This window comes from Pecten maximus, chromosome 10 (assembly GCF_902652985.1).
Source record: "Pecten maximus chromosome 10, xPecMax1.1, whole genome shotgun sequence".
Classification (NCBI taxonomy): Eukaryota; Metazoa; Mollusca; class Bivalvia; order Pectinida; family Pectinidae; genus Pecten; species Pecten maximus.
In genome coordinates this window covers 12845394-12869378 of record NC_047024.1, presented here as the reverse complement: position 1 = coordinate 12869378, position 23985 = coordinate 12845394, and the positions used below count along the sequence as shown (strand labels likewise).

The 23985-nt window shown below is 37.8% G+C and overlaps 3 protein-coding genes across 8 annotated transcripts in view; 2 read left to right on the top strand and 1 right to left on the bottom strand.

Moving 5' to 3' along the window:
- The first annotated feature begins 1117 nt into the window (after nucleotides 1-1117).
- Nucleotides 1118-1993, top strand: LOC117336532. The gene has a single exon (XM_033897144.1). It carries the CDS (start codon nucleotides 1124-1126, stop codon nucleotides 1991-1993), a length of 870 nt encoding a protein of 289 aa, XP_033753035.1. The 5' UTR covers nucleotides 1118-1123.
- An 11108-nt stretch (nucleotides 1994-13101) lies between these two features.
- On the top strand, nucleotides 13102-15381 carry LOC117335638. Its single transcript, XM_033895775.1, has one exon. The coding sequence runs from the start codon at nucleotides 13319-13321 to the stop codon at nucleotides 14447-14449; it is 1131 nt and encodes a 376-aa protein (XP_033751666.1). The 5' UTR covers nucleotides 13102-13318; the 3' UTR covers nucleotides 14450-15381.
- A 3137-nt stretch (nucleotides 15382-18518) lies between these two features.
- The window catches only part of LOC117335636, an 83412-nt gene continuing 77945 nt past the window's right edge, over nucleotides 18519-23985 (bottom strand). For 5 of the 6 annotated variants that reach the window (XM_033895768.1, XM_033895770.1, XM_033895774.1 and 2 more), the window contains one exon: nucleotides 18519-22472. In XM_033895768.1, the coding sequence (XP_033751659.1) occupies nucleotides 22309-22472 (164 nt within the window). In that variant the 3' untranslated portion in view covers nucleotides 18519-22308. The remainder of the gene's footprint in view (nucleotides 22473-23985) is intronic. The other variant, XM_033895772.1, reaches the window with a different exon arrangement.

Below are 23985 nucleotides of genomic sequence, written 5' to 3'. Positions count from 1 at the left end.
TGACATTCAAATGTTCATGTTACTATGTTGAGATGTCTTAAATGTATGATATAGGAGTTTTGTTATTAACTGAAATGCCTCCTTTAAGCCATATTTGTGTAATATTATTCTCAGCTGCCATTTGCATTTCAAGGTCAAAACAAAATAAGTGTTTATACGTACATACAGTAAAATCCGGTCAAACAAATGCTCCTACCCTGTGCTATAGACACTTGTGAACATAACAGCATGGCTATTTTCAGGTTTCATCATTTGCGTGACTTAGAATTATTCCATGCCAAATCTTACCACAAAGTTACTCTACAGAAGAAACTGGTAGCATCTATAGCATAGTATTGGTAATTGTAAGAAGCTACATGTCCAAACAAACATTTTTGTATATTACATGACATTTTTTGTTTAAATCTTAAGGTATTTATTCGTGTTTGAAATTCAACACTATGCTGCTATATAGATGACCCTTAAATAATCACATGAAACTGCACTCCACGTAGATCTACCATTGAACAAAGATATCAATTTCATTTACATTGTATAATTATGTTAATTATTGTACTGTATACTTTTGTAAATGTTACCGTTAATTTTATTTATTTCCGATCAAGTTATGTCAACTTATATTAATCACGCTCACAACGACAGCAAAACACATTAGATCAATGTTGGTATGTTACACTTTATTTCATGAATGAGCTTATGTAGTTGTACGAACACACTTTATTTCATGAATGAGCTTATGTAGTTGTAAGTATGTTTAGCAAAAATGTCTGAAAATAGTTTTAAAGAGGCATTCCGTCATTCAGAATACATTACTGTGGAAACTCATATCTGCCGTTCGAACAAAGGAATGTCCTGTTAAGCAGATTAGATAAAATCGATGTATTGATTAATACATCTTATCAGTATAAAGGCAAATGCTTAAAAAAAATTATGATAAAAAATGAATGTCAAATTCAACACTGGTAAAGAGAGTTACTGTGGTACTTGAAACAGGACCTCACACAAAGCAACATTCCTGATATGCCAGGGAGATTATTTCATATATAAACATCACACCCGTTATATAAGATAGGCAATCCTACACAGAACGTGACATTTTCAGCTGTTGTTCCAGACATAAACAATGTATATCATTATTTCAATGTGGACTTTCCTTTTCTTGGCGCTGTGTGGAGTCATCACGAGTGTGTCAGGGAAATGCGGCCCAGTTGGCTCTACAAAGTGTTTGCATGCTCGGGGATACATAGGATACCAATGGGCTACCTGCCTTACTGACGCATATATCCAGACAAAATCAAACGACCGGCACGCATGCGAGAACAGTCCCACCACTAGATACTGTTACTACCAATGTATGTGTGAACTCTATGACGAATGCGATGGTCCTTCTGTGAGAGGTCTGTGTTCTTGTGATCCGTACGATACCGATACAAGTCACACACCAGAATCATTAGCACCACTTCCTTCGTGGTGCTTCAGTCCTGCTGGGGCGACTTGCTCCTGGTATGAAGACTGTTTACAGAAGCGTTATCCGTGTCCAGGGTCGAGTGCAGAAAATGCTTTCACCCTCGCTAAGAATTTCTGCGATCTGTTTAACAATCATAAAACTTCACTTGCAACAAACGGTCAAGACTGGATTGGTGCTGTCAGTAAATGTCTCCAGTTTGTGCTGGTGCCAATATTACGTCCATGGCAAAGCCTCGTCATCACGTGCACATCTATAAAGAACGTGACATTTGCCTCACATTCCAAATGTTTCTCAGGCTTACAATTCTGTTCTTTAAGCTTCAGTGACCAAATGAAGATTTTTTGGACAATTAAGGGTGGATTTACTGATGCATTTGTTGACGCCATGAAAAGTTTCTGGGAAATTGTGTTTGGATGCCTCAAACAACATACAACAAATGTTTCAAATGTTGACCTTATCGACAACAAGTTAGCGCGTGTGGAAGGTAATTGTGAAGAAACAGGCGTCTATGGAGAGCACTCCTGATATCTTTACCGGCCGACTAGTCGATGCAATTGCCTTGAAACAGAAATGGGCAGCGAATGGGCTTGCTTGGTATGGCTTCCACGAGGTAGCTAAAACCAGCACAAATTTCAGTGTCAACATAATACTTGCACAGAAATCGGATTTCGACCTTAATTTTCCGATTGTCCCACTCCCGAGTCTGAAGAATGTTATGACGTCACTTGGAGATTCGATCAACGGTAATCTTACATGTATACAAGTGGACAACATCCATGTTGACTTTCTGTCGATGACCGCGTGCAACGATATCAACTGTGACTCGTCTTTTCTTGAAGTGACATCTCAATCACGTCCTAAATGTACCGGATCTTCGTTCAAACTATCTGGCCTGCTTATGTTCAGCATTGGAGTCTTCGTTCTGAATATATTTTAGTATCACCTATATTTACAATCGACAATTTTAGACGAACTTTATTGGCTCTAGTCGAATTCCGTGCGTGGTAGAGATAATTGTATTTAGGTCATCGGTATTTTAACAAAAATGTAACCCATAAAGAATCAGATTGATGTTTCTGAAGAGTTATGATATTTCCGATGTCTAGATGATAGACTTGAAGTGTTTTGAATTGGTTTGAAGACACATGGAAATGAGGCTTCATACAAATTCAAAAGGCTGTAAATTTGTGTAAAAATTAACCGATTCAGTGCATGCTATATAATTTTCAGTATATATTTTGCTGGCACCATAGAAACAGACAAGCATTCCAAATGCCTCATGGACATACCATTCACATACCATTATGCTTTAGTGACCAAATACATTTTTTTTATCGTACCAACAGTTTATCGTGTTTTGAGGTACATGTAATTGAGAAGAGACATGCGTCTATGGAACGCAACACTTGCCTCGGAACAGAAACGGGCTGCAAACGGATTCCTTTGGTATGGATGACTTAAACAACCTAAAACAAATGTTGACCTAACGGACAAAAGGCTAGCGCGTGTGGAGATAACTGTGAACAGCCAGACTTCTAAGGGACTCAAACCTGATGCCTTTGCCGATCAAATAGTCAATGTTATCGCTTCGGAACAGAAATGGGCAGCAATCGGGCTCCTTTGGCAGCCTTTCATGAGGAAACAATGACCAGCAGGAAGTTCAATGTCAACGTCATATTTGTCAAACAACCGGATATTGACGTGAATGACCGATCCGTACCTCTCGCAAATTTGAGTAACGTCGTCACATCAAATGAAAATTCGATTAACAGTAGGCTAACGCATATTTTTCAGTGGACGACGTCGGTGTTGACATTTTTTCGATGACAACATACAATGTTATCACGTAGGATTTGGAAGTCATGGAAGTGACGGAACTACGTTCAAGGTATCAATCTTGCACGTTCTCTAAGTTTGATTTCTTGCTGAATATATTCAACCGTACTCTGTATCCTCGTCGGAATTATTATCACAGCATAGGATGAATGATTTGTAAGCAGAGTGAAAAGCGGTATTCTATTATTTTGTTACAACTCACATCAGAACATTTTGTTTAGGTATATAAGCACTCTCAAACAGTCAAATCACCATGTTGGATCATTTGAAATAGTTCGCTGAGAATCCAGTTATGTGTACTCTGCCAACATAAATTTTAGACCCACCGATGATTTCCTTGAAGGTAGATCTAAACAAAAGGACATTTTGATATAGCTTTAGATAATTCTGATTTGTTTAGATACAGCGCTTGTCGAGGATATGACTAGAGCCCATTGACATGTTTTTCTTTTACTTAGATTTTATACATTTTCCTTGTGTGTCCTTGTGGTAACTCTTGTATGTCTTTTTCACCAAGGAGCTTCAATAATTATCTGTACATAATCATACCGTATACCATTTTCAGTAGTGTATTTTCAACTGAATATTTATACATTAATATCACCTAGTTGTTAATAATACTCGAGTATGTAAACAAAAACAACAGGAAATAAAATACATAACAACGAAACGATAAGACATGGATAAATACTAACAATTCGTGTTTTATTATCTATTGTTGTATTGACGGAAGAGGTCTCCACAGTGAGACTGCTCTATTGGTATGAACAATTATGGTATACTTATTATGTATATTAAACGAGTGTAGTCAATAATACTTCATTGATCTTTTTTATAGTAATGCCTATCAGCTTTTATCTAAATATTATTAATTGTTTGTGGTTTGAGACTAACAATTTTTTACAATTATTGAACTGATATTACAGTTCATCTGTGATTATGCTTGTTTTTCTTCGCCGAAATTAAATAAAGGTTTGTTTCTAGAATTTCGTGGACCTTTCCTTGATTATTTACCTATATTTCCGATAATGTTTTATTTTACATAAAATTTAAAGTTTATTCGTTTTCTCGTGGAACTGAAAACACACAAAGGAACATTAAAAGAACAGCTGCTCGATGTTTTGATTTCACATTCAGGAAATTCTATTTTGTCCTGTGTATAAGAATGATTTCGAGAAGGCGCAATTTATTTAATCAAAATAACGTGAAAATAATATGTATCTCAGATTTTACTTCAATCACATGTTTTCACCGTACAACAATGGTCATCTCATTACATCACTTCATCAATGGAAGTGTCACATTTCATTTCACTATCGTTAGTGTATCTTTCTTCAGCAACAACATGCACAATATAAGTAGATTTCCGGTCTGTTTGTATCACTTGGTACACTTGTTCTGTTGACGATTTCATCTATCTCAACAAACACCTATCGATTTGTTACTTATTTAAGTATTTCTCGATTTCTGTATCAAGTAGCATGTGGTTTCTCGATTTTTGTTACAACTGTGAGAGTTTATCGCTTGTTTTTATTACTAAGGTTTACATTACAATGATAAGACAATTTATTATGTATTCTAAGCATGTCTAATTCAGTGATAAACGAAACTCTGGTTGCTGTTAAGAAGGAGCGTCCGAGCTCCGAAGTTTAGCTCGGTATTCGGAGCTGGAAAGCTGGGTTCTACACCACTCATCACGAGATTATTGCTAGGTTGTGATTACTCAAATAACTAAATCTCTCCCCTCGGTTTGGTACCTTCAAAAGAGTACAAACAGCTCTGTAGATAACTTCTAAATTTTATTAATAAATAAAATCCATAAATCAACAAAAAATACTTAGTAATGAGATATATTTTTTAAAACAGTGCACTTTGTTACAATAACTGTACAATTACATCTTCTATCATCTTTGGCACAAAACATGTAAAGTCAGTTAACAACGATAATAAAAATAACATGCATAATACTTATACAATTTAAAATTTAGCTTAATAATTAATATTGAAAACGATCCTAGAAAGTCTACATACATTAACTAGATGGTGTTCAATTTGTACAAATGGAGAGTTCTTGCCTTCAAAAGAGTACAAACAGCTCTGTATACAGCTTCAAACTGAAGAGTTGGACTGGATGACTGAGCACAGTCATGAACATTTCTCCGTTTTACAAATTTTGTGAAGGTTTTGAGACTGACCGATGGTCAAGTCCTAGGTACCTTGCTGTTCTGACTACTTGCTTTACGAATATGGTTCCATGGTGGTTTCTACTAGGGGGCCGCGGTGGTCGAGTGGTTAAGGTGTCCCGACACTTTATCACTAGCCCTCCCAATCTGGGTTGCGAGTTCGAAACCTATGTGGTGCAGTTGCCAGGTACTGACCGTAGGCCGGTGGTTTTTCTCCGGGTTTCAAACTCGCAACCCAGAGGTGGAGGGCTAGTGATAAAGTGTCGAGACACCTTAACCACTCGGCCACCGCGGCCCCCTGTTTGTACTCTAGTAGAACTCTCTTAAAAACTGTATAAAAGCTACATGACCCGACTAATGAATAAAATAGATACTGTTATTGGTATAAGTATTTAAACATTCTTACATCGTCTTATTTCACGAATTTTTGTCGTAGCAGAACTGACAGAAAATCAAATTTTGTTGCATATATTTAGATGAAAAAAAGGTTATAAAGACGTCTGTATCTTTTTCTTCACATACATGTTAGCCTATTGATCTGTTATTTAAATACATTACAAAATTTGAATACTTGATCAATCAATCAGTTTACCATCATACATCAAGAGCAATCTTTGAATGAATGCAAAGCGTGAAACGCTCATGTAAAAAAAGAACGAGATATTAATTTCGCCAGACATTCTGTTTTAGTTCCATAGATCCACATATCAAGTTCACATCGTTAACCCGAAATCTTCATTGTCCATGTTTAGTCTACTTATATTACGGTTAGGGCCATTTCACTGTCGACTGTTATGACAAACTCTATTATGCTTATCTCATCATTGCTTTTATTGAGTTGCTGCTTACCAGCTTTCCCTCACCCCTTTTTTCATCTTTTATCCTATTGTTGGGAATCTCGGAAGAGTTACTTCCCTTTGTGTGGACTTTCCTGTGGCGGGAGATGCGATTCGCGCACTTCGACCCAAGCTATGAACCAGCAGGACGTGTGGTATCATAAACTTCGTCGAATTGGAGCGTTTGGTGGCCTCTCCGGGTCTTTGTGAGCGGGGACGGCTACAACAGGGATCTGTGTGACCCTCTCTATGTTAAATGTAGACTTGTTTAATTGTTGTTAACCTGTTATCGTAAATAAAGTCTGTTGAAATCTTACACTATTCTGAATAGTTTTCGATATATTTCCGTGTCAGGAATCATCTGTATCCAGCTTTGTAGTCGGAATATTATTAGTGAAAAATAAAAAAATAAAAACAGAGTTATCACCTGACATTCTAGTTACGTCACCATGCTCTGTGTAAAGTAAGGCGCTATAATGACAGTGAGGGAATCGCATTCTAACGCGTATAAATGTAAAAGATGTTAAGCTTGAAGGATGACGTCTCACTTTGGGTTTTGTGCTTATGTACAAGGTTGATCTTGAATGATGTTCTTTCCTTCCACTTCTGAATTCTTGTGTAGGCCGTGTGGTGATGACATTTTCTCATGTTACAACCTTTCATTCCGATCTGATTTAAAGGCTCCCGATGACTACCTTTAGTCACGTGTTCTCGTTTCACTTCCGGCTTTGTGTTTATAGATACAGTGTCATTTACGTTCAGCCATGCTGTCACACAAAATTTATTTATCTGTATGTTAGGTGACTCTTACATGTTGTTATTGTTAGACCTGTTATGGGGATATTCATATGTTTGTATTTAAGTGATTCAGGAGGTCGTTTTCCTCGCATAAACTAGATAACACGAACCTAAGATATAATATACCATCTACAGGAATTGAAATATTGGACATGATAAATCAAACTTCTACTGTATTGCATAGTTTCGCTTGCAGTGGTTCCGCTATGTACATTTATCAACAATGTATATTGTTACAAGTTTTGTCAACTCTAAATCCCACCGCGGCCACCGGTGTTACAAGTTTTGTAAACTCTAACAATTCCTCCACTGGTACCAGTATTACGTTTCTGTATCTCGCCGTTTGTCTTTACCGCTGCCACCAGTTCAAAATTAATTGAACAAAAGTTATGTAAGATTATATTTACACTTTATTTACATCATAAATCATATAATAAATTCATCAATCAATATCACGGCACTCCACACTAGTCTCCAATCGTTCTCTGTTACTACCTGTACATCTACTCAGTTGTTAACTCCAACTACTAAAACTACACACTATTATTCACACTATCTACCACAAACTACTCCAAGACTACTATAACTATCCAATCTCTGGAATATATTCTCAACTCTCAGATCTCAACGAATCTGCTCACTTCTATTCTCTACTATAAAACCCTAACCTCCAGACCTCTTTACTGTCTGATCTCCAACTCACTAGTCCTACGAACTGCTCACTACTGACCGCTGGCTACTGACTAACTAACAACTGACCGCTCTCTCCAAAATCCCTAGTCTAAATGTGCTCCCCTTTGTCAGAATCCTGGTATCTAAAACGAGGCTGCTGATAAGGATAACTTTAGATTGACCTACAGGTCAGCTCATTCGGCCTCCCTAACAAGTGATGTCACAGACTAGACTTCTCCACACAAGATTTCACACGGTCACTCTAATCTACAGCTTCCGAACCACAACAATTATTTATGGCTACTTAGCTGCCCAAATACCTCTTTAACTCTGTCCACGAGCCAAGGCTAATAAAATGCATAACAAATTATATACAGAATAAACAGTTAAATGGCCCCTAAATACATGACACTATCTCCCACCTGTTTATGCGAACTCCCGAGAGCATGATATCATTCATTCACTGATTCACACTATACACAATCCTCAAGTAATTAAAGTCATAAGAATTCAATTGAATTACTGTTGTCAATGTTCTCATGATAATCCAATTTCAATATATATCTCTATTTACATTTAGCACAGTTCCATATATTTTTCATAAAATCACTTATTACACTTAATTTGTTAATTCCACGGAATGTCACTCAGTAAAACACTGTTCTTTACTGTTATATTAATTCCACTCACAGGGATATTACTTAGTAAACACAGTTCTTTACTGTCCACTCACAGGAATGTTACTTAGTAAACACAGTTCTTTACTGTCCACTCACAGGAATGTTACTTAGTAAACACAGTTCTTTACTGTCCACTCACAGGAATGTTACTTAGTAAACACAGTTCTTTACTGTCCACTCACAGGAATGTTACTTAGTAAACACAGTTCTTTACTGTTCTGTTAATTCCACTCACAGGAATATTACTTAGTAAACACAGTTCTTTACTGTTCTGTTAATTCCATCAACAGTACGATTACTTAGTAAACACAGTTCTTTACTGTTAATAAAACTGCAATCATTTCCCGTCTCCATAGCTCGATCCGGTTGTCCTTGGTCCTTCCAGGTCATCATTCGGGCAGGCATGCCAAGTGGTTAGTTCCTTGTACCATATATCCCCTCCTTTTCCCATTATGAACACAACTATGACTGTGAAATTGACATCATTTTCCAAACTAATCCAGACTATAGAATACATCTTATACGTTTCCTTTTAACCGCACAGCCCACATGATATAAATCCATGCGATATGAAAAATGGCATTATTATGGCCAGTTTCAAATCGAGTGTTTCCTTTCAAGTATTCCAAAACAATTATCTCCATTGAATGTTTTCAAATGAATCCAGGAAATAATTATTTTACATCCAAACTATTCACAAACTGTTTTACTTCCACCACACGTACATTGCACAAGTGAATTGACTTTATTATGGTCAATTTAACACTTTAAAGTTAAAATTACACAAACTGTAAAATCCCAGAAATAATCACTTTAAATCCAAATATCTAACTGTCATATTGCCCAAAACACTTACTCGTAAACTGACATTATTGTGGTCAGTTTTATAACACTGAGCAAGCACTACGAATTATTTTTTTTTTCGTAACTCATTTTTTTCCCCATTTGAATACACTGATCCTTGGCGGAGAGCTGTTCAAGCTCTGTCGTCATATGCTGCATGATTCCCCAGAGACTTGATAATAGTGGCGGTGACCCATGTGGAGAATCTTTGATTATCTTTATTGCTGTCAACACCTTCTGTATATCCTTTTGTACGGTGTTGGCGATGTTCTTATGGAACTCTGCCGATGTCTTTGTTTCTTCTGAACAGGAGTCTCGTATCAATCCTGGCAAAGTTAATTGAAATTCTTTTATTTCCTTTATGTCCTGTTCAATTCTCTCCAATCTTGAGCTGATAGTACATGTAACTTGCTCTGACGCCTCAAGACGCACCCTTTTTGGAGTATTAGATGGCACCTGTGGCAACTCCGTTACTGTTCAAGGATGGTCCTGTTCCCCGTCTGTGACACTTATCGGAGAAAACCCTCTGAGTGCCTCTCTTATTGCGTCGTCCACAGTCGCTCCTCTTTCATCTTGAAGGGGAGTTCCAGGACAATTAGATCTAAATACTCTGTTGCTATCCATTTTCCCCTTTAGATCTGTATCCCCCTTAACTTTATGTCAACCAAAACTTATTTACATCTGCTTTTCTCGAAGTCTGGAACAGGAATGAACCAAAATACACATGTTCTGACTAATGTTCAATTTGACTTTTCCAGAACTAATTTCACAAAATTTATTTTCAAAATGGCCAAGTTAAATGGCGACACTAAAAGCTGTTTACTTTACCAAAGCTGTGTCTGACACGAGGAACACGGGCTTAAAATGTTCCAACAATTACTTCCGACACTTGACACTGACACACTAACACCCTGTCTCCAAAAGATGTTGGATTGACCATGAAATCAGCTACCCATCAGTCCTCCGGACTGCTCTTCCTTAATGTCCTAATCCCGTCAAACTCAACCCCAGTAGAACATTGAACAAAATATACGAGTCTACTTTGGCATTGCCAACACTACATTTAGACAGTTAATCAAAGCCAAACCGGACTGGGGGCCTTCTGTTTCTAACGCCTTTTCGTAAATAATCACTGTTATTCTGTTCCTGTACCAATTTTTTCCTTGTTTCCCTTGAGAGTACCCCTGTCGGTTTTTGACTCATTTTTACACTTCTTTCTTCTTACATGTTCTTTATTTACATGTTCTGTCTTTCCATTAGTAACACAACTTTCTCCGGGTTTGTTCATCTCTGTCTTCATGTTTGCAATCCAATCGGGAATTGTACCTTTACTTCATATAACAAATCACTGATTTTCTTTAAAACCAAAACCGGTCCTTTCCGTACATTTGGAATCAGCTTACGACACTTCGCAACTTTTCTAGCACTTTAAAATATTAACACAATCTCCCTCTTGGTAACTATGTGATTCTGTTCTGGTGTCATAACTACGTTTTTGTCTCTGTGCATTTTTCTCAAATGCGGTCTCACATGCTCCTAAATCGTATCCGTTTACTCTTGGACATCACTCACATAGCCAACTATATAATCTAGGCCCATCCTAACTTCTGAGTGACTTAACACAATACGATCGGATGCGGTGATTAGACTTGGCATAAAAACTCCTCGTGAAAATACAGACAAACTTCACATACAGCACCTCCTCTCTAAAGCAATAAATCCAACCAAATCCAGATATCTCTCTTTACTGGACTTTCTGCAGCGACGTTATCTCTACCCGGACACTTCCATGTACAAACACATTTCTAATATAATTCCAATATTATATTAGGATCCTCTCTCTGAACCATAGCATCCCGGTACTACTATATCCATCCTGTTGATTTATTCTCCGGTGCTTATGAACTCTTGTTTATCTATCATTTTATCTGTCAACTTCTCATATGCTGATCTCCCACCTAGATCAGTCCCAGGGTCACATTTCTAGAAATCTAGTATTTTCTCCACAAAATATCGGACATGAAGTGATCAAACACCTCGCCTACGTGAACCGGCAAGACTTAGGTTGACATTTATTAAAATCAACACAAGCTTGTTTGTCAACAACTTCACTGATATAGAAAATACTACATGTATCTAGTTACAAAATTAATACATCCATAGCTTCATCCTCATGTTTCTGACTACTTTTTCAGAGTCAAAAACTGAACCATTCCTTTAATTGCCATGAAATCAATTTAAAGATATTCCCTTATTGTCTCCTATCAAAATCATCGAACCAATCAGGATCATGAAGATGCACAATAAATCCTCAATACTCGTGTCAATCCTGAGCGATGCTGTAATTTGAAATCTCCGACAATATACCTATCCTAACTGAAGTCATTCAGCATTCACAATATCCAAGTTTCTTATCCTATCTCACTATTATATTTAAACAATAATTTCTGAAGTAATTCCTTATGCACAGTATATGTGTCCATTCTAATTTCAGATGACCATAGCACAAACAACATTGTTCTATCTTGTTATATCCCTGGGTCCCACACTTTTACTAATTCTTGAGTACTACTTTTCTCAAATTCCAATGAATCACAATGTGTTTCTTGAAGACATTGTTCTGTTCTTTGTAAGAAGAAATAAATGTTTGCCGCATTATATTTGCCATTGACGTTACAAATTGAGGAATAAGTACTCACGAATAACAAGAAGAACCACACTATTGTGTTGATTCCCATACTTAATTCCTGAGGATGTGGCGAATCTTTATTCTTTAACAAAATATTTCCTCGATATTTCTGACTCCATATACGAATGCATCAGACATTTGTAAATTTGAAAATGAATAATCACTTAATTTGTAGCAAAAGGCGAATTCAATTCCGGGTTTGCGTGTTAAAGTCCTAATCCCTCCGCTGCACACCAGTGTTACAAGTTTTGTCAACTCTAAATCCCACCGCGGCCACCAGTGTTACAAGTTTTGCAAACTCTAACAATTCCTCCACTGGTACCAGTATTACGTTTCTGTATCTCGCCGTTTGTCTTTACCGCTGCCACCAGTTCAAAATTAATTGAACAAAAGTTATGTAAGATTATATTTACACTTTATTTACATCATAAATCATATAATAAATTCATCAATCAATATCAAGGCATTCCACACTAGTCTCCAATCGTTCTCTATTACTACCTGTACATCTGCTCAGTTGTTAACTCCAACTACTAAAACTACACACTATTATTCACACTATCTACCACAAACTACTCTAAGACTACTATAACTATCCAATCTCTGGAATATATTCTCAACTCTCAGATCTCAACGAATCTGCTCACTTCTATTCTCTACTATAAAACCCTAACCTCCAGACCTCTTTACTGTCTGATCTCCAACTCACTAGTCCTACGAACTGCTCACTACTGACCGCTGGCTACTGACTAACTAACAACTGACCGCTCTCTCCAAAATCCCTAGTCTAAATGTGCTCCCCTTTGTCAGAATCCTGGTATCTAAAACGAGGCTGCTGATAAGGATAACTTTAGATTGACCTACAGGTCAGCTCATTCGGCCTCCCTAACAAGTGATGTCACAGACTAGACTTCTCCACACAAGATTTCACACGGTCACTCTAATCTACAGCTTCCGAACCACAACAATTATTTATGGCTACTTAGCTGCCCAAATACCTCTTTAACTCTGTCCACGAGCCAAGGCTAATAAAATGCATAACAAATTATATACAGAATAAACAGTTAAATGGCCCCTAAATACATGACACTATGTATAGATTAATCATTCTCAAAAACAAATTTAGACACTGAACATGAAAAGAAAGCGAGAGAAATTTTAAGCTTCAGAACTTGACACTGGTGAGGTGTACTGCTTACTCTCACATAAAGTACCACACGTTAAGAAGACCAAAGTCCCTGATCAGACATTATATAACTCTGCCATTTATACGTCGGGCCATTTACTAGGTGGGCTATAGAACCATATGTACCATGATCTCTGTAAGGACTTTCCTTTTGTTGGCAATGTTTGGAGTCATCACGGCTGTGTCTAGGAGATGCAGCCCATCTCACGGTCCACCAGGTGATGCAGTGTGTTTGCGTGTTTCGGGGTACATTGGATACCAATGGGCTACCTGCCTTACTGACACATACATTAAGATAAAATCAAACAACAGGCACGCATGCGAGGGCACTCCAAGCACTAGATACTGTTACTACCAATGTATGTGTGAACGATATGACAAATGTGATGGTCATTCTGTGAGAGGTCTGTGTTCTTGTAATCCAACAGATACCAGCCACACACCAGCATCATTAGTACCACTGCCGTCCTGGTGCTTCAGTCCTAACGGTACGACTTGTTCCTGGTATAACGACTGTTTACAGAAGCGTTATCCGTGTCCAGGGTCGAGTGCAGCAAATGCTTTAATCCTCGCTAAGAATTTTTGCGATCTGTATGCCGATCATAAAAACTCAATTTCAACAAACGGTCAAGACTGGATTGGTGCTGTCAGTAAATGTCTCCAGTTTGTGCTGGTGCCAATATTACGTCCATGGGAAAACCTCGCCATCACGTGCACATCTATAAAGAACGTGACATCTGCGTCACATTCCAAATGCTTCTCAGGCTTACCATTCTGTCCTTTAAGCTTCAGTGACCAAATGACGATTTTTTGGACAATCAAGGGTGGATTTACTGATGCCTTTGTCGACGCCATGAAAAGTTTCTGGGAAATTGTGTATGGATGTCTCAAACAACATACAACAAATGTTGACCTTACCGACAACAAGTTAGCGCGTGTGAAGGTAATCGTGAAGAAACATGCGTCTATGGATAACACTCCTGATATCTTTGCCGGTCGCCTAGTCGATGCAATTGCCTTGAAACAGAAATGGGCAGCGAATGGGCTTGCTTGGTATGGCTTCCACGAGGTAGCAAAAACCAGCACAGATTTCAGTGTCAACATAGTACTTGCACAGAAATCGGATTTCGACCTTAATGCTCTAATTGTCCCACTCCCGAGTCTGAGGAATGTTATAACGTCACTTGGAGATTCGATCAACGGTAGTCTTACATGTATACGCAAGTGGACAACATCCATGTTGACTTTCAGTCGATGACGGCGTGCAACGATATCAACTGTGACTCGTCCTTTCTTGAAGTGACGTCTCAATCACGTCCTAAATGTACCGGATCTTCGTTCAAACTATCCGGCCTGCTTCTGTTCAGCGTTGGAGTTTTAGTTCTGAATATAGTTTAGTATCACGTATATTCACAACCGAAAACTTCAGATACATGATCGATCGCTCCTCTTGCAAATCTGATTAACGTCGTAACTTCACTTGGAAATTCAAACAACATTTGTTTAACGCATTGTTTTCAATGCACGCACAAACACTGTCTGAAAATTGGTGCCAAAAATCCAATACGAAGGCGATTCTGAAGTAGTTACACGTGTCAAGTAAAGATTGATCCCTTTTAGATTGGAAGCGCTCACAAGTAAAAATCCTATTTACAATATGTCCATACTAATAGAAAGAACATATTATATATTAGTTATATCCATTTAACATAAATGTTTCTGAAGTTATTTAGATCTAGATATGGCAAAGGAATGTCGAGGAATGAGCGACATGCTCCAAGGTCCATTACAATGATTTTCCCCTTTTCTTTTATCAGAACTAAACAATATCCTCGTGTGGTATTTTGGTACTTATATAGTCTATTTCACAAAAGGAGCTTTATAAATTAACATCATCATATAACATAACTGTATTTTCAACTTCATATTTATACATTAATATAATCTAACCATCCAGTTGTTATAATATAAAACTCAACTATGAAAACAAAACGACATTAAATACAATCTTTAATATTAAAATGAACCCGTAATTCTAATTCAAAATCGATGAGACGGGGCAAATACGAATAAAGCCGGTAGGTTTTCATGGAAACACTTGAATTAAAAGTCTCCTGCTTCATCGACCAAATTAGGAATGGAAATCTAGGTAATCCAGTTTAGTCACATTCTATACTTGTTTAAAACTACTGCAGGAATTTTTATATCAAAAAGTCTAAACGAATTTTTTTCACGCATTTCATTGGTCGCTTTTTATGTATAGTTTCAACATCCTAGATTTATTGCTATTAAGTAGGAAATCTTTGAAGTCATATCATTGTCACCTGATGATGTCAAAAGGCCATTTATTACTTTGATCGTATGAAAGAGAAATAATGATAATAAATCGTCTGAATATATTGCTGTTTTGGGAGATATTTCCATAGTTAGGTCTTCCATATCTGTATGAATAATCATCTTTTACTTATTTGATATGGATATAGAGGCATTTAGCCTCTGTCCATTATGTATCGTACCAAATGTGTGCTGTCAATAAGGATTTATTTTATTACTTTTTTTTAACGTAAATGCTTATGGCTTTCATCTAAATCTTATTGATTCAATTTGGTTGGGAAGCTGAAATTTATTATAATTGCATATCTGATACATTGCATTTCAATTCTTCTATGATAATGCTTGCTTTTGACAGAAATTGAATAAAGGTTTGTTTCTGGCATTTCATAGACGTTTTCTTGATTTTGTACCTACCTTTCCGACAACATTTAAGTTAGCATATTTCCTAGTTTGTTCGTATTTCAGCGAAATTGAAAGAACACAAGGGATGTTTAAAATATTTGCTCGGTGTTTTGATTTCACCTTCAGGACAGTATCACGAGAGTTCCTCGATTTTTATTACAATTTCGAAGATTTGTCGGTTGTTTTCGATTTAAAACGGTAAGACAATTTAGCGTGTAGTGTATATCGGTAACTAGCTCATTGGTGGGTAAAACATCATGAACCGATGTTCAAGTGTACTACATTACTACTGACGGTAACTTCTTTTCTATCCAACAACCCTTGCTATGTTGCAATGTCTCTTCCATACATATATTGTTCCACATTATCCCTTTGCCTTTTTAACCTAATGGTATTCAGTATATCTACCTGATTTTGCCTTTTCATCGTCGTATCTATATATTTGTGTTCGTACTTCGGCCTCGTTTGATCGTTATTAAGTTAGAAATACGGTTTCGTTATTATGTCGTGTTCTGTTTTAGATTTTTCTTTTCTCTTATGCCATTATAAATATTCTCCCTATCCATTAACCATCGAGTGGATGCGAATATGATACAGACATGGTCCTTACTTTCGAAAGTGGCCCCAGCTCGAGCGATTTCTTCACTAAGTTCTCTATTGAAGAAAATACCAACTCTACAAATGATTGAATATTGCCTTTAAAACGCCTTGGTAATTTCCATGAAGACAATACATTCCATTCTCAGACCAAACAAAAACCGCGAATCTTCACAAGGTCTATCATAACGTCTCTTGGTTAACAGTAAAAAAAAATGTGTGCGGCCCTTGGCGTCATCGCAACATCCATGGTCATATGAGGACGGGTGTCTAGGGGACACCGACAGCTAGGATGATGGGAGGACGGGTGCCTAGGGGACACCGACAGCTAGGGTGATGGGAGGACGGGTGTCTAGGGGACACGGACAACTAGGGTGATGGGAGGACGGGTGTCTAGTGGACACCGACAGCTAGGGTGATGGGAGGACGGGTGTCTAGTGGACACCGACAACAAGGGTGATGGGAGGACGGGTGTCTAGGGGACACCGACAGCTAGGGTGATGGGAGGACGGGTGTCTAGTGGACACCGACAACAAGGGTGATGGGAGGACGGGTGTCTAGGGGACACCGACAGCTAGGGTGATGGGAGGACGGGTGTCTAGAGGACATTGACAGCTAGGGCGATGGGAGGGCCGGCGTCTAGTGGACACCGACAGCTAGGGTGATGGGAGGACGGATGTCTAGGGGACACGGACAGCTAGGGTGATTGGAGGACGGGTGTCTAGTGGACATCGACAGCTAGGGTGATGGGAGGACGGGTGTCTAGGGGACACCGACAGCTAGGGTGATGGGAGGACGGCTGTCTAGGTGACATTGACAGCTAGGGTGATGGGAGGGCCGGCGTCTAGTGGACACAGACAGCTAGGGTGATGGGAGGACGAGTTTCTTGTGGACACAAACAGCTAGGGTGATTGGAGGACGGGTGTCTAGGGGACACCGACAGCTAGGGTGATGGGAGGACGGCTGTCTAGGTGACATTGACAGCTAGGGTGATGGGAGGACGAGTGTCTTGTTGACATCGACAGCTAGGGTGATGGGAGGACGAGTGTCTTGTTGACATCGACAGCTAGGGTGATGGGAGGACGGGTGTCTAGTGGACACCGACAGCTAGGGTGATGGGAGGACGAGTGTCTTGTGGACACAAACAGCTAGGGTGATGGGAGGACGGGTGTCTAGGGGACACCGACAACTAGGGTGATGGGAGGACGGGTGTCTAGGGGACACCGACAGCTAGGGTGATGGGAGGACGGATGTCTAGGTGACATTGACAGCTAGGGTGATGGGAGGGCCGGCGTCTAGGGGACACCGACAGCTAGGGTGATTGGAGGATGGGTGTCTAGTGGACACCTACAGCTAGGGTGATGGGAGGACGAGTGTCTAGTGGACACCTACAGCTAGGGTGATGGGAGGACGAGTGTCTTGTTGACATCGACAGCTAGGGTGATGGGAGGACCGGTGTCTAGTGGACACCGACAACAAGGGTGATTGGAGGACGGTTGTCTAGGGGACACAGACAGCTATGGTGATGGGAGGACGGATGTCTAGGAGACACCGACAGCTAGGTTGATGGGAGGACGAGTGTCTTGTTGACATTGACAGCTAGGGTGATGGGAGGATGGGTGTCTAGTGGACATCGACAACTAGGGTGATGGGAGGACGGGCGTCTATGGGACACGGACGGCGAGGGTGATGGGAGGATGGGTGTCTAAGGGACACCGACAACAAGGGTGATGAGAGGACGGGTGTCTAGGGGGACACCGACAGCTAGGGTGATGGGAGGACGGATGTCTAGGGGGACACCGACAGGTAGGGTGATGGGAGGACGGGTGTCTAGGGGACACCGACAACTAGGGTGATGTGAGGAAGTTTGTCTAGTGGACACTGACAGCCACAGTCATGAGGACATGTGTCAAGGAGACACCAACAGATCTATAACAAAACACAGAACAGACATGAAAGAAACGAAAACGACGAATTAAAGAAAGAGACGACGCTTCATGGGTTTCGTTATTGTTTATTGCTGGTAGCTACCCTGGGTAGCTGGATTTCCCTGGACTTTTGATCCAGTTTATACATTGGTCCTATATTGATATGTTAATTACAATGTATGATATAAGTATACAAAAATATTGTAAAAAAATCTGTATGGCATATGTACAATGTAATAAAATTACATCATAGTGGCTATATAACTGATATGAATATGAAATTGATATGGTTCTACGTAGTTTGCTATGAAAAATCATAATCAGAAAAAAACATCTTGACTTAAAGTAATTGATATATTATATTCTATGCAATAATCTTTCGAATGACATATTTAAAAGAATGAGTTCAAAAAAATTGTTATTTCATTGATACAATACCTACTAAATCGTTTTCAATACAACTATTACCAAAAGTTGACACAAATAGCAAACGAACCTAATCTGCATTTGTTAATAAAACCTTAATAGACAAAATGTATTTTTAACAATACTGTCAAGAGATTTAATTGGGCGATTTATAAAGGCATCATCGGTCTCAGCAATGACAACTTAATACATGTATATATATATAGACAACAATCTTATAATAATTTAGTAACATCACATCAACAAAAAACATGCAAAGAGAAGAAGAACAATAAATTGTCTCATGATTTTATCTACAGAATAACAATAAGTCAATTATTTAACCGACGAAGACTACATCAACTGGCCAGTTGCGTGCACCTCTCCACAATAACATCTTTTGGGGGTTACAGAGCAAAATATGTGGAAATGGTGGATATTCAGGACGAGAATGGGTATTTCGTATGAGAACAAATCCTCCTGAATTTGGAAACAGGAAATTAATTATACAGATTTCCAACCAGTAAGTAAACATGCTGAAAATATCATGCAAAACTGAAATAAATAGCCTGCCATTTTCATATCTAACCTCTGTATTTGAATGAAGTCACTTAAATAAAACATAGAAAAACCTCAATATACGATAGTTATTTGAGGGAAAAAACGCCACATTTAGATAAATAACATAAAACAGTGTTGATTATTTATATTCCTGTTAAAGATAATTGTTGGTGAACAAAGAATCATTTTGCTCACGAAACAGCACATTAATCACTATCACCACGGTTACTTACGTTACAGTCTACAGCAAAATATAAATGGCATGTTGAACATTTGAAGTGTTGATCTATACTTGTCAAAAATATTCAATCCTTTCTAAAATATGTCATAAAATAACTTGATAAATTTTATTAACATAAAACTGTTACACAACACAACCTAATATCTGAACAAACAATATCAACAATGTAAAATATCACAGGTTTAGTCGACAACATTACAGCTTCATTGAAGATCCACTGACTTATAAATTTATACATATATTAGTAGGATTTAGAAATTGGCTTGGACAGCACACAGATAGATAGGCCCCTCACAAATGCAAGTAGGACATAGCAATAATGGTCAATCGATAAAGGGTTGTTGTTAAAACACCATTGGTCAGGACCAGAATGGCCAACAGAGGGCCCTCACAAGACACCATTGGTCAGGACAAGAATGGCCAACAGAGGGCCCTCACACGACACCATTGGTCATGACAAGAATGGCCAACAAAGGGCCCTCACACGACACCATTGTTTTAGGACACGAATGGCCAACAGAGGGCCCTCACAAGACACCATTGGTCATGACCAGAATGGCTAACAAAGGGCCCTCACAAGACACCATTGGTCAGGTCAAGAATGGCCCATAGAGGACCCTCACACGACACCATTGTTTTAGGACACGAATGGCCAACAAAGGGCCCTCACAAGACACCATTGGTCAGGGCAAGAATGGCCCATAGAGGACCCTCACATGACACTATTGGACAGAACAAGAATTTTCAATAGGGTCCTTCCCAAAACACTCCTACTGGACAGAACAAGAATATCAAAAAGAACAAAAAAAAACACTCTTATTGGACAGGACATTTTCAACAGGGTTCTTCCCAAAACATTTTCATTGGGCAGGAGAATAATTTTCAATAGCTGCCCTCCCAAAGATGTCCAATTGGACAGGACAAGAATTTTCAATAGTGCCTCTCCCAAAACCGCCTATTGACAGGACAAGAATTTTCAAAAGTGTCTGCCCCCAAAAAAACCTATTAGGGAGTACCGAGATGCTGACTATATAGGGAATCATACTGTAAAGATCAGACTGACCAATAATTACGACCCCTCCCTACATTAGGTGTATATACTTGTGACCGATAATTACTAAGTGACCAATACTTAGGGTCCCTCCATACCTGAAGGTATAGGTACTGGAGAGTGACCGATATTTACTGAGTGACCAATACTTAGGGTCCCTCCCTACATTAGGTATAGGTACTGGTGAGTGACCGATATTTACTGAGTGACCAATACTTAGGGTCCCTCCCTACCTTAGGTATAGGTACTGGAGAGTGACCGATATTGCTGAGTAACCAATAGACAGAGACCCTTGTATCACATAGCACTCTTTACAGAAAGGATGTCATACTGACATCCCTGACTAACAGATATAGTTAACACTGAAATGACAACACTTTTTACCTTTGATCACAAACTTTTGCTATTTCCTGTATCTCAATGTTAATTGTAAATTAGAATACATATGTATATACTATTCACACATAAATATTCCAAACAAAAGTGGAGGCTTCAAAAACAAAAACATGACTGCGTAGCCATTACCTAAATACAATGTTCAAGTACCATACAAGGATCATCACAACTACATTTTCGATTAAATTGTGATTGAGATTCTTGACAAAACAAATCAAATCTAATTGATATCAAAACCTTTAAATTGAATGTTCACGACAATGAAACGAGTTGATAGCCCAATTAAAGTCAACAGATATAAATATATACTGTACGTGTTAAAGCTTTTAGAGGAAATGAATATTTCAATGAACAATTTTATGTATTCTTCATTGTGAGAATATATTTTATAAGGCGCATTCAAAATGAAAAACCATTCGAAGAATTAACTTTAAGGACGTTGAAATCGCATGTTTTGATTGACAGCAAGCCTCCTTAAATACTAGTACTGAGAAAAGTCCGGATTTAGAACTTTTATTTCCTTTATTCCTGATTCATTACAACACCTGTTAGCCTTGTTCACTCGTATTTTACCAGGTATTAACTAGGTCATATTTGGACATTCGTAAATTGCACTCCTTTACTGAACTTGGTATAAGCATTGTTAATATTATATCATTTTGCAATTGGTCAGGAAAACAGTCATTTCAGACGATTTTTTCAAAAACATTGTGTCACTTCTCACATTTGTCTGACACAGTCAATCACATTTGAGCTACAACAAATCGTAACCAGTCAGATGGCAGTGTGTTTATCTCTCCTGATAACCATCCAGTGATCTTAGCTCATGTGACAATGTTAATATGTTAAATTGCTACTGTCATATACAGACAGTAAAAGTATTTTGGTGATCGACAAAATATCAATTAAGATCCAATTTAGAATGAGACATTTGGCAAGAAAACAGTCTTTTTTTAACTTATCAGAAGACAGGTTTACTATTGACTTCAATCAGAAGAAGCTTACCCCTACATCAACATTGGTAGGCTCTGGTCAACATCACAGCCAATCAGAAGGCTTTGATTAACATCACAGCCAATCAGAAGTCTTTGATTAAAATGACTGCCAATCAGAAGGCTTTGATTAAAATGACAGCCAATCAGAAGGCTTTGCTCAACATTACAGCCAACCAGAAGCTGTTAACCGAGGGGTTTTGCGACCTATCATATGAAAAGTTTCTCCTGCATGCTGATATGAGTATGTCCATACAAATCATCACGTGTTTGACCTTGTAAATCACTGTCATGTCCATTTAGAAAATTGTATTCCATCTCTCGTTCCTTTGGAGACTTGGCAGGTGAACCTGACCATGTTTTCCTTCTCTCTGCTGCAAAATAAAGAAAGGGTATTTAATGTGTGGACATATATATACCATTATCAAATATTATTTTACCACATGTATTCATTATTCATTTGTATTAAATAGTCACATTGCATCTTGTTAAAATGTTTATATTCAAAATAGTAAATTACAGAAGATCAATTCGATTTTCCTTTTCACTGCAGACACAATCTATCACATACAAATCCCGGAAAAAATCATTCACACTGTTCAACATATGATGTTTTGAGATCACTAAAAATGGAAAAAAAAGTTATCAGAAGGATTGCACAAAAGACACACAAGATCTAAACATCTAGTTACTTAAGAAATATATTTACATGAAATACCTATCAACAAAGTGTTCTAGCCAGTGATTATTACTCTAATATATCTGACTAGCATGAACAACTTTGACCGAATTCCATCAACACCTTACAAAACAGGCATGCCAATCGATAAGAAGCCTTTCCAATTTTCATTTTCTTTTTTCTTCAATCTCTGTCACATACTGCACAGCAACTTTTAATAATCGGATACAATTTAGAGCAAATATCAGGCGGTGAATTTATCATGCATCCAATTCACTTTGATCAGACATGTTATCACTCTATACCAATTTGGTCGGAGTTACTTAAACCACTGTTTTAAATTTTAACCAGTTAACATCTAATCTTCAACCCAGTGTTATAAACCTTCCATCACCATCATGTCAATAAGTTATCAATCACTTCCTGTCTCCAAAGAAACGCATCCATTTTCTTTTGTCTGTGTTATAGCTCCTAAATGAGGATGAGGTTATCAGGGGATAGGTTTGAGAATGTGGAGGATTCATTAGAGAGTCAAATACATGATCAAAATGAAATTTATAGCTTTTAATAAAGCTTTGATTTTTATTTAGATAATACAAAATGTCTTAAAAACAAAATACACCCCCTTATAAACAGCTGAAAATCGATCAACCGTATGATTTCTAAATATAATACATTTACAATGTATTCAAATATAAAACATTGAACAAAATCTGTTATGCTTTGAACTCTAAAATCTACATACTATTCTCAAAAAGTGTTACAAACTAACTATGATTAAGAAAGTAATCCAAAAACTGAAATGTAATGTAAGTTATGTAATTAGTTAGAAATAAATCAGTTGAATGAATAGAAATGATTTAAATGATAAAATAGAAATTAATTAAAAACAAAAACAATAATAATAATAAAATGAAAAATATTGAAAAAATATTAAATACAACATACATTACTTTTACATTTTTGGAGGAAAAAAAAAAAAGTTTAATCACTGATAATCACAAGTAGTACTTCAGGAACCATTTTTGTAATAAGGTACCAAATCTATTTTTACTCCTAAAAAGAATTCACTACGATCCAGAATAACATGCAGCTACTTTACTTCAGGTATTTTATTTATTATTGATGTTATTTTAGACGGTAGTTCTTATTAAACAAAACAATACAAATAATTAAAGCAAATCATGAATACGCATCCGATTCATGTA